Genomic DNA, 11,547 nt, shown 5'->3' on the forward strand with positions numbered 1-11,547 from the left:
TTATACATATCATGATAGGGAGAAATATCTTTAACCAAAGCTTGATTTTTTTCCCGTGTAATTAAATTTGGCACAAAAGGTCATTTTCACGGAACCAAAAATTTCTAATTTTTAAGGTTCAAGAGATGCCTTGGGAAGGTGAGGAACCCACCAATCCCACTCATCTACTGGGGTCCAAGATCCTATATAGCTGTTTCTATATATATATACCTTGCATGGCTTCATCAATTTCTTTTGGAATTGGCCAGTTGTCCACTGGTATACCAACTAAACTGGTGGAAAATGGTTTTTCTGGGGTTGTGTAAGACAAACATAGTATCTAAACCTTAAGCATTAGCTAAAGCTACCCAAACATTTGTTCTAGGTTGACTAATGGGTAAATCTGTGCTACTAAAAGCAAGCAAAGCAAAAGAGCAAAAGCATACAATTGATCCCCATGCTGACCAACAGAAGGTTCTACATTACTACTGATTCCCACACTAAATCCCAAAGTTCACAGTCTCCAATGGCTGAAGCACACGACAGCAGGTGCAAGCTGGAGTCTCTGCACAGTTCACGTCTGTGTGCCCTCTTCTTTGCCTGCAGAGTGGTCAGTGTTTTTCTGTGCTTGATATGTCCTTCACATTCTTTGTTGGAATAATTCACCTGGGTTCTAAATCTGCAGAAATAGAAGCAAGCCCCTTTGCCCCAAGTTAATAGAGAAAGTGGACCTTCAATTTGTCCTGTCTCTGGATTTCTGAGCTAAAGGATTTTCTTTTGATTTTCCCTGTGTACCAATGTACAATTGGACTTAAAGATATATCCACTGACAGATGGATATTTTGTATTTCTCAAAAAATGAGTATTTGATAAGATTTGTTTACTATAATCACAAGCTCTTCAATCCTCATGAGTTGACTGCTCCTGTAGATACAGGGGGTTGCACCAGCTGATAGACTGCACATGTATTTATGTTTGCTTTAATTTGGTACCTGGAAATACAAACACTGCATAAGTGCATAGGTACTCTGAAAAAATGTATGACTCTTAAGAACTGATAGCAATCAGGAAAAATTCAGGTATAACAATTAATATTTCAGATGAAAAGCATAATTAATGGTTGTTAACGATAACACGTGTGAAATCGGATAATTATTAATTACTAAAATATTGCACTATCATCTCAGAGTCTGCAAACAGCTTATAGAATCTTTTTCCAGTGAGGACCAGGACACCCTTTCCCTGGCAAGGTGCTCAAGTGCACTCCAAAAATCGGTCCAGCTTTCATATTTATAAGGTCAAATTGCCAAGTGAAAGTGACTTGAATTTATTTTTGATGCAAAAAACATCGGAGCTTGTTGGCAGAACATCCATCCAGACAAAGTGAAGGGTCTGGCCAGGACTCAAGCTCTAAACTGGAGTGATGTCCCTTAAGACATTTTTTAAAACAAGGCTCTTAACAATCGACGTTATAAAATGCTTAAACAGTTAAAAAATAAAAGGAAGGATCTTGAAGTTCACATGTCTTTTGGATAATTAGAAAAAAGATATTCAAGCATATTTAAAAAATCAGCTGTAAGTTAGGAAAATTAACAAATTTACATTATATAATTAATACATAAACACTAATCATCTTAGGAAGTTGAAATAACATCTTTCTAAACTATCATACTTATGACCTACAAAAAACCCCACTAAAACAGCTTACGACGTGGATTTGTGAAATTGTAACAAGCAATAAAACCTTTCATGAAACCAAGGATGTGGTAAACTGCATCTTCTTCCATCCCCAAACAGGTGTTTACCAATATTTCATCACAGCTGTTTCGGTCAAAGTGTCTTCTCTCTAAAAATAATTAAACTTTGCAAATAAGATGAGCATATTTTAACAGAGCTTCAGGTAATTCTAAAATCAAACAGTGCTTAATATGAATAAATTTTGACAGAGTTTTAAATTATATGAAAGAATTTTTGAATTATATGAGCTAATAAAAGTTACATGTAATAAAACCTTAAATTAATAGGATATAGACTTAATATCATCTAAATTCTATAAAAATTAAACTTGTCGAAACTTAAAAATAACCTGAATTTAACAGGGCCCAAACTTAACAGAACTTAAAACAACATAATTTAACTGACCAATACTTAGCCTATACTTAAACCAAACCACACAGAAATTAATCTTGACAGAATATTAAAATATAACTTAACTCAGACATAAATATACTAAGTGACTCCAAGTAAAATTTCACTCTACTTTACTCCCCATTGCGATAAGTTTCTGTACAATGAAGGGGCGAATAGCTGCTTCAGGTCCTTTAACTGTAATCGTGCATCTACTTTGTAGACATCCGGTGACTCCCCCAGTTTCTGTAGGAGGATCTAAAGGTGTCACCAAAGTCCAGCCCCTTGGCCAGCACAAATGAGAAATCACTGTGACCTGCGCTCCTGAATCCAGGAGACCTGTAACTCTGATTGTTTTGTTAATATAGATCAGACTACAAGTTAGGTATTGTTCTGTTTGGTAGTGGCTACTTTCCCTACGACCGGACTGAAGGAGCCTGGAAGGGATGCTAGACAGAGGTTTGGAGTGGCACTGCTTGGCATGGTGTCTTTTCTTTTTACATCTTGGACAGCAAAAAGGTGGGTTTGAGTTTTGTGCTGACTCTGTGCAAAACTTTGATATGTGTCCAGGCTTCCCACATCGGAAACACAGTCTCTTGTCATTCTGTGATGTCTTGTTGTTCTGCTGAAGAGCTGAGTTGAGAACTTCAAGGGCTTTTACTGATTTTTCACCCCTTGCTTCTGCTTGAGGTGTCACCTTTAGAGCAGCAATAGTCTTTGTAATATATGGTGAAATTTCTTTTTCTCTACAAACCTAGATCATTTGATGTATAGAAGGCTGTGGATCATGCAAGGCTCTAATTATTTGTTTACTTTCTTCACTAGTATTAACAAAGGCAAAATTTTGAAGCAGATAAAGACATGCCAGGTCATCCTTGCATTGTCTCTCTATTGCACCTATCAGGCGATCTACGAATGTAAGAAATGGCTCTGATGTTCCTTGCTTTATTTCTGTATAAGTCCTTTCAGGGATTCCCACCAGCTGAGTCAACAGCAGAGCTTTGCAAACAGCATTTTCAGTGTATTCATGATTTGGTGGTTCCCACCTTGATTGACACCCCCTCTGGCATCGGTAACTGGCAAAGCTAAAAGTGATCCTTCAGCCAAATTAAAGTCCTTGTCTTTGATTGCTTGGCGTCTGACTGCTGCCCAGTCTGTTAGAGACAGATGCTGAGTCCTTCTCGGAGGGTGCCTTGACTCAGGCAGAGCTGGGTGGTGTACCTGGTCAGGGGACAGTAAGTCTCTTTCCCAGTTTGAGTCTGCTATATCTGAGATAGATGAATCCGAATCATTGTCCGAAACAATATCACTGGTGCCTCCCCTCTGATCCATAACAGCCCTCTGGTGTCTTCCATCAATGCCTTGTCCTGGTGTCCCGTGATGTTCCCTCCTCATCCCCCTCCTTGTTGACACGTTATTGTTGTGGCCCATGTCCAGTGCTGGGAGGGTGGGAGCAGCCCAGGGGGTGTGAGGAGACAGTTTGGGTGACGTGGAGGGCGATGACAGCCGCAGGCACAGTCAGCAGGATGGCGTGGTGTCGGCAGGTGGTGTCGGCAGGATGGCGTGGTGTCGGCAGGATGGCGTGGTGTCGGCAGCATGGCGTGGTGTCGGCAGCATGGCGTGGTGTCGGCAGCATGGCGTGGTGTCGGCAGCATGGCGCGGTGTCAGCAGGATGGCGTGGTGTCAGCAGGATGGCGTGGTGTCGGCAGGTGGTGTCAGCAGGATGGCGTGGTGTCGGCAGGATGGCGTGGTGTCGGCAGGTGGTGTCAGCAGGATGGCGTGGTGTCGGCAGGATGGCGTGGTGTCAGCAGGATGGTGTGGTGTCGGCAGCATGTCGTGGTTCAGCGCTGGGGTGACGTGAATCAGATGTGCTGGGCCCCTTCCACGTTCAGGGGGATTCACGTGGCGCGACAACGGCGGCACTGACGCTGCTGGAGATGTTTTTGGCTCCGAGGCACGGTACGGGCTGGGTGGTGGGTCTTGGCGCGCAGCAACTTCCGCACGGTCCCTTGTGTGCTGAGCATGGGTGGTGGCTTCCAGAGGTGTCCCCATTAACAGTGGATTTTATCCATAAACCATAAATGCATATTCATATCCTTATCTATAGGTTTTCCAATTAACTAAGAACACAAATCTAAAACATTCTTTCTACACCAGTCTAAACCTAATTTTGAAAGTACATAAAACTACAAAAAACTGCAAAGGATGGTATCAATCCTTACACAAAAACCTACGCATATAGCATCTCTATTAATGTAAAAGGTTCTATCTCATTCACGTAAAAATTGTACCTGTTCTATCTAGTACTGTGAGCGATGTTTTTGTTATGTCTAAAGCCAAGTTACCAGGCCTTAGGGCTCTGGGCTACCTAGCAAATTCTTAAGGCACTTAGAGTCTGTTTACTTACAACTAAAGTCTAAACTTCTACTTCATATTTACATGGCTTAATATATTTTAATTTCTCTAAAGACTTTAATTCAACCCCTGTATCCTTCTGTCCCCCTGGGGAACCCAGTGGGGCATGCACTACATCTCCTCTCTAATCCCCAGGATGGAGCCGGGGTAGGTCGGGCTGGGGCAGCTCTGGGCTCTTGGCCTGGCCTGGGCACCCCCCCCCTCAAATTTCCCTGGTGGCTTAGAGGGGTCCCTGCACTTTTTGGGGATCGCTGGGTGCCGTGCTGGGGTTCAGGTGTCTCCCAGGGAGTCTGAGAGTGGGGTGACATAGGGGGGACACATGGGGCTCCCCATTCTCGATCCATCCCAGGACGGTTCTGCCTCCATCGCCAATCATGGTCCACCCACAGGGTGCCCCCAGGTCCCTCCCCACTGCCCCCCCATAACTGGGACTGAGTCTAACTGGGAAGCTTTACTGGGAACACTGGGAGCAGCCGGGCAGGGACAGAGTGACAGCGGGGCTGGGGGGACACACGACCCCCCAAAAATCAGCGCGGGGACAGAGTGGGGGGTCCGGCCTGGCCCGAGGCCACGGGGAGGGGCAGCGGCCGCCAGCGGCTCAGGAGCTCTGTGGGCAGAGAAAAGGGGGTGACACCGGGCTGGGGGCCCCGGGGGGAGCACACACGCTCCGGCCATGGGGGGCCACCAGCCCCGGGACCCCCCCTCACCTTCTTGCGCAGGTAGAAGCCCAGCCCCAGCGCCAGGAACACCGAGCCCAACATGAAGCCCCCAATCCCCGTCAGCATCTTGCTGCAGGCGGCGTCCAGCGGCATCTCTGGAGGGGCCGTGGGGCTCAGCACCCCCCAAAACCTCTCACAGAAACCCCGAGTCCCTCCAAGTTCCCTCCTGCTTTCCCCCAGCCCACCCAGGAGCCCCTGAAACCTCCTCCCAATCCCTTCCCGGCCTCCCCACCACCCACCAAAGCCCCTCCTGTCCCTCTCGGCATCCTACAACCCCCTCCCACTTGCCTCCCAGGACCTCCAAACCCTCTCCCAGTCCCTTCCCAGCCCCTCCAGGACTCTCCCACACCCCTCCCAGTCTCTTCCCAGCACAACCAACCTCAACCCGAGCCCCGCTTTCCCATCGCCCAGCTCCTTCCAGCCCCTCCAGCCTCACTCCGATCCCTCCCACTTCCACCCAGCACCCCCAAACTCCCTCCCGGCGCCCACCAGCACCCCCGCAACCCCATCCCATCCTCCCCAGCATCCTCCAAACTCCTGCCCAGCCCTTCCACAGCCCCCAGCCCCTCTCCCACTTCCCACCGGCCTCTCCCCAGCTCCCTCCCAGTCACTCCCAGCACATCCCAGTGCCTCTGCCAGCCCGGCCAGTGGCTCCCCCGTAGCCCAGTGCCGGCTCAGGGGCTGCTCCAGGCTGACGTGCTCCACCTGGCACGTGTAGGTGAGCCCGCGCCGGGGCGGCGTTTGCAGCAGCACCAGCAGCTGGTGGGTCCAGTCCCCGTTGGGGACCACGTCGGTGGCCACCACGTGTCCCGACAGCTCCTGCTGGCCCTGGAACCACCTCACCTGGATGTGGGCGGGGTAGAAATCCATCACGGAGCACAGCAGGCCTCTGGGGCCGGCCTGGGAGCTGAAGGGCAGCAGCGAGATGGAAACGCTGGGGGGCACTGGGAGAGAGCGGGGACACACTGGGATCAGCTGGGGGGAACTGGGAGAGAGAGGGGAGGGGCGGTGTGGGCTTGGGATGGACTGGGAAGGACGGGGAGGGACTGGGAATGAAGTGCGCGGCGCTGGGAAGCCGAGTCCAGCGCGGGGCACTCGGTTCTGAGAGTCTGCCTGGCAACTGGAGTGTCATCAGAGAGACGCGCTCTCATTGGCTGAGAGGCGTCATCTCCACGCGGGGCCGGGATGAACGCGCGGGGGAACACTGGGATGGACTGGGATGGACTGGGAGACCACGGGTTTCACTGGGATGGACAGGAGACCCCGGGGACGGTCCTAAGGAGGACTGACGCCTCTGGGGTGATTCGCAGGGAGGTTTTGAGGAACTCCAGGGTCATTGCCAGGGCAGGGCCCCGGGGGACACGCTCTGCCCTAGGCTCACCTTTGCGCTCCACGCTGAAAGGGGCACAAATCATGTAGTTCTGCCGGCAGCAACTGTCCCCAAAACCCCGTATGTATTCCATCCATTTCGGGTCGCTGTTCCAGTGCCGGGCACACTTCTCCCCCCAGGGCGTGTAGCCCACGAAGCGCCCCACGTCGCTGTCGAATATCGTGTTCTGCTCCCGGTTGTAGATGTGACGAACCTCACTTTCTCCGTGCCGTTAATGAAGTGACACTCGGCCTTATGCACCTCCTGGAACACCCCTGAGTGTGCAGGACACAGGTCAGGGGGTGCCCCCCCAGCACCCCCAGAGCTCCGGGGGCCACCCCGGATCCCCACTCCGCACCCCTGTGCCCCACGGCCGCCATGGGACCCTCCTGCCCGCGCTGCGGCTTCCCCTTTCCCACCCTTCCCCCCACTTCCCCTTTCACACCCTCTCCCTTCCCCTCCCACCTCCAGCCACGCCGCAAATCTATTTTGGGGTCCCGTTCCGCTTATTTGCGCTTTTCCCGCCTTTCCCAACATTTTAAACACAATCCCCCCCATTTCCAGCCCCCTCCCGCTCAGTTTTCGTGTCCCACCCTCCCCTTTCCCCCTTTTTCCCACACTCTCCCAGCCCTCCCTCACCTTCCCCCGACCCTCAGCCCATGACGCTCTTCCTTTCGGGGGTCCCCTACTCCTCCTCCCCCGGCTCCATTCCGGGCTCCCCCCTTTGCCCCCTTCTCCCCCCCTGCCCCACCGCCTCCCGCCCCCCGCTCACCCGACAGCCCCGCGCCCGCAGCCGGGGGCGCTCCCAGCACCACCAGTGCCACCAGTCGGGCCCCAGCTGCCGCCACTCGCCCCATGGCCAGCGCCGGCCAGGGGCCGCCAGCCCCAAAGCAGCCGCGCTGCCCGGGGAGCACCGGCCCGGACACAGCGCGGGCTCAGCAGCAGCAAAGCCGCGCGCTCTGATTGGCCGAGAGCACTTTTGGGAGCCGATTTTCCCCAGGCTCTACCCGGCCAGTGATGAGGCCCAAAAACACCAACTCGCGCTCTCATTGGCTGCAGCGCGCCCCGCCCGTGTTGGGATTGGCTGAGCGGGTTCCGCGCCGCCGCAGCCCCGCCCCGGGGTTTTTTGGGTGGTTTTGGGGGTTTTTGGGCACGGCGGAACCTCGGGCTGCGGGGCACGTGGGAGCTCAGGTGTGGCCAGAAATGTGTCGGCAGGTGCGGCGCGGGATGTGGGCGGTGCCCGTGGCCAGGGCTGAGGCCGGCCCGGTGCCGGGCACCCACCAAAGCCGCTCTGTCCCTGCCCCCGCAGGCGCGCGGGGCACAGCAAATGGCACCCCGCATCACCGAGGGCCCTGACACCGCCCGTGTCACAAAGGGCCACACCCGGCCCCCAACAGCAGAGGGACAGACTGGAAGCGCCCGGAGCAGCCCCGGCCTTGTGGCCTTGTAGCCCGTGCCGTGCCCAGAGCCCCGGGAGGCTTTGGCCACGGTGCCCCCGACAGCCCCAGCCCCGCCCCGCAGAGCCCTGGGGCTGCAGCCCGGGCTGACCCTGCGGGCCCCCAGAGATGCCGCCGGACGCTGCCCACAGCAAGGTGCTGACGGGGATCGGGGCCTTCGGGTTGGGCTTGGTCTTCCTGGCACTGGGGCTGGGCTTCTAACTGCGCAAGAAGGTGAGGCAAGCTCCTTGGGGTCGTGTCCACCCTCCCTCGCAGCGTGTGTGCTCCCCCCGGGGCCCCCAGCCCGGTGTCACCCCCTTTTCTCTGCCCACAGAGCTCCTGAGCCGCCGGCGGCCGCTGCCCCTCCCCGTGGCCTCGGGCCCGGCCGGGCCCCCCTGCTCCGTCCCCGCGCTGATTTGGGGGGATCATGTGTCCCTCCAAGCCCTGCTGTCCCTCTGTCCCCGCCCAGCTGCTCCCAGTGTTCCCAATAAAGCTTCCCAGTTCGCCCCAGTTGCAGGGAGCAGCTGCCCCAGAACCTCCGCCAGGGTCTCCCAGCGCAGCCGGAGCCGCTGGGCCTGGGGTCCCCAAAGCCCTCAGCAAGCCCCAAGGCCCTCCCAGGAACCCTCAACTCCCTCAAACCCAGAATCCCCCACAGCCCCTGCAAGTTCCCCCCATGGCACCAGCCATGGCCATGTCCCCACATGTCACTGGCCACGTCTCACTCTTGTATTTTGTGTCCAACATCCCCCTAAACAGGGTTTTTTTCCTTTTCAAAGTGCTGTGCCAGGGTTCAAAAGAAAAGCAGAACTTGCAGCTCGGCCTTAGAAGCTGTTGATTCATTTCTTACCTTAAAGTTCAGTGTGCCACCTTACACCAGGCTTAACGCGCTGAAAGACATCACTGCCAAGAACACAAGACCTGCTGTCCAAGGTCTCTTAAAGATTTCTAATCCAATTAACTCTTAAAATGTACTATATGTACAATTTTGTACCAATAATTGCTACCAATTCTAGACACGCAATTTTCTACATCACCTACATTCTACCGATGTCTTCGTGCCACCAGAACAGCAGAAGATGGAGTAGAAGAACTAAAGACACCATCCAAAATTCTCCATCTTGCTTCTATCTACTTCCATTCTAAAAACCCAAAACTACAAATTTTCACCCTGTGACAAACTAAACTACTATCTAATTTATTTTATGTTGTTTTCATTTCATCCATAGGTGTTGGCAGTTTTTCCCATGGACTAAGGTCAAAGGCAAGGGTCCCAGACACCCCAGGGCAGTTTGAGGGGTTTTCCCCGTGCCCTGGACTCCAACATCCCACCATGTCCTCACCCATGGCTGTCACCCCAACATGTTTCCATCCCTGTCATTGTCCCCCACGTCTCCATCTGTGCCTATGTCTCCTCAAGTCTCCATGAATGGCCACATCCCCACCACATCCACGTGTCCCCATGTCGCTCTCCATGTCCATGTCCCCCCATCACCCGCCAGATGTCTTAGTTCAATATCTTTTTTACCCCAGTTGGATATTTTAAAGGGATGAAGAGAAACGAAAAGCAAATCAAGGCCAGAAGAAAAGGATTTCCCTGGTCCATGCCAGCTGAGGATCCACGTGCTTGAGTGGGAGGGAAGAACCTTTTTTGGAGGGATTTCCACCCCACTGTCTCCAAAATCTTGGTCTTGGCCCAATTCAACATTTGGCTGCAGAAGACACCCTTGGGCAATAGAAAATCAAAATTCTGGAATCCCTGAGGTTAGAAAAGACCTCCAAGACCATCCAGTATTCCTTGATGCCACCAGAAGATAGGATTGAACTTCTGGGGTTGAAAGTCAACAAATCTGCTCTCCCCAAGGAATTCCCAGTGTCGGTCTGTGTCACAATGGATGTTCCTGCCCCTGCATTCACCCAGGTACCCACAGGGAGACAGGAAGATGTGGAGCCCCCGCAGCCAGGTGTCTTCCCAACAGTGATCACCAGGACCACAGGTGACCAGGGCTCTGCCCAACACGGGTCACTGGGGATCATCCAACACCGATCCTCCCATGGGGGATGGAGCTGGAGCAGCGCACGAAGCTCTTCCCGCACTCGGGGCACTCACAGGGCTCCCCTTCTGGTGCCTCTGTTGGTGTTTGGTCAAGTGAGAGCTCCTGGAGAATCTCTTCCCACACTCAGGACACTCGTAAAGCCTCTCCCCGGTGTGGATGCGCCGGTGGACAGTGAGGTGTGAGTTTTGCTTGAAACCCTTCCCGCAGTCGGGGCAGTGGAAGGGCCTCTCCTCCGTGTGAATCCGCTGATGTACGAGGAGAATGGAGCTGGTCTGAAACCTCTTCCCACACTCAAGACACTCGTAGGGCCTCTCTCCAATGTGGATACGTCGGTGCTTGATGAGGTGTGAGTTTTGCTTGAAGCCTTTCCCGCAGTTGGGGCAGCGGAAGGGCCTCTCCTCTCGGTGAATCCGCTGATGTACGAGGAGATCAGAGCTGGTCTGAAACCTCTTCCCACACTCAGGACACTCGTAGGGCCTCTCCCCTGTGTGGATGCGCTGGTGTTTTTTCAGGATGGACTTCCATCCAAAGCTCTTCCCACAGTGGAGCTGAAGGTGCCTCACCCAGTTTGGGTGATCGGCTCCCTGGGGTGGCGGCGGCACCGGGGGTTTGACTGGGGACCCGAGAGTGTCCAGGAGACAGATCAGCAGTGACACATCAGGGGGGTCTGTGAAGAGTCGGCAGGGAGACAGCACTGAAAATCTCATCAGTGAGGACACTGGGATCTTCAGGGAGTGAACATGGCAGGGCATCCATGGAGGGTGGAAAAGGGAAAGCCAGGAAGGCGTCCTGGCAAAAGGGATGATGATCCCGAAATATCTCTGAAGGGTCCCTTTGGAGAATGTTGAGGCAGTCTGCACATTCTCATTAATTACTCCCACAGGTAATTAAGGACATGGACACCCAGCAGGGCAATAAAGGAAGTCCAGAAGGGATTTAGACAAGTGGGGATGGATGGCGTTGGTGTGCTGGGAAGGCACTGGGTGAAGGGGAGTGTGCAGGAATATGGTTAATGCAAGAAGCAGCAGGAGGAATCTCTGCAGTAAAAATAAGGATGATGGAAAAGAGGAGGAAGAGAAAAATACTGAGGACTGGGACATTTTTCAGCAGGGTCTTATCCTCTAAATTTGCCAGCTGCTGCAGATCCTTTGAACCCCCGGTTTCCAGGAGAGGAAAACAAGGAGGTCAGGATCCCAGGGGGTTTCTCCGTGCTGGGGAGCGGCAGCAGGGGGCGCAGAGGTGCGGCACCGGGAGCACGGGCTGGGGGCCTGTGGGGAGCTGTGGGGCAGCCGGGGCTCAGCAGGAAGGAAGGAACAGCTGGGAAATGTGGATGGATCGAGATTCTCCTTTAAGGATTTTGTTTGGGTCGCTGGAGAAAGGAATGACTCTGCAGAAAGCTCAGCAGCTGTCAGAGGAGGAGCACCCACAGGCACTCAGGGGGGCTGCAG

General features: G+C 53.4%; 2 protein-coding genes across 2 annotated transcripts; both read right to left on the reverse strand.

Annotated features, from left to right (window-relative positions):
- Positions 1-3,769: 3,769 nt before the first annotated feature.
- LOC136303370 (class II histocompatibility antigen, B-L beta chain-like) lies at positions 3,770-7,633 on the reverse strand. Its single transcript, XM_066207060.1, is given in 6 exon segments — positions 3,770-5,128; positions 5,229-5,336; positions 5,904-6,184; positions 6,622-6,822; positions 6,825-6,884; positions 7,382-7,633. Coding segments are annotated over 6 exon segments (744 nt in total). The 5' UTR covers positions 7,467-7,633; the 3' UTR covers positions 3,770-5,119.
- Positions 7,634-8,999: 1,366 nt separating this feature from the next.
- On the reverse strand, positions 9,000-11,205 carry LOC136303353 (zinc finger protein 3-like). The gene is given in 2 exon segments (XM_066207045.1): positions 9,000-10,165; positions 10,168-11,205. Coding segments are annotated over 2 exon segments (774 nt in total). The 5' UTR covers positions 10,852-11,205; the 3' UTR covers positions 9,000-10,075.
- Between the last annotated feature and the right edge of the window lie 342 nt (positions 11,206-11,547).

This window comes from Chamaea fasciata, unplaced genomic scaffold (assembly GCF_029207755.1).
Source record: "Chamaea fasciata isolate MVZ Bird 193981 ecotype frontalis unplaced genomic scaffold, bChaFas1.0.hap1 SCAF_32, whole genome shotgun sequence".
Lineage (NCBI taxonomy): Eukaryota > Metazoa > Chordata > Aves > Passeriformes > Sylviidae > Chamaea > Chamaea fasciata.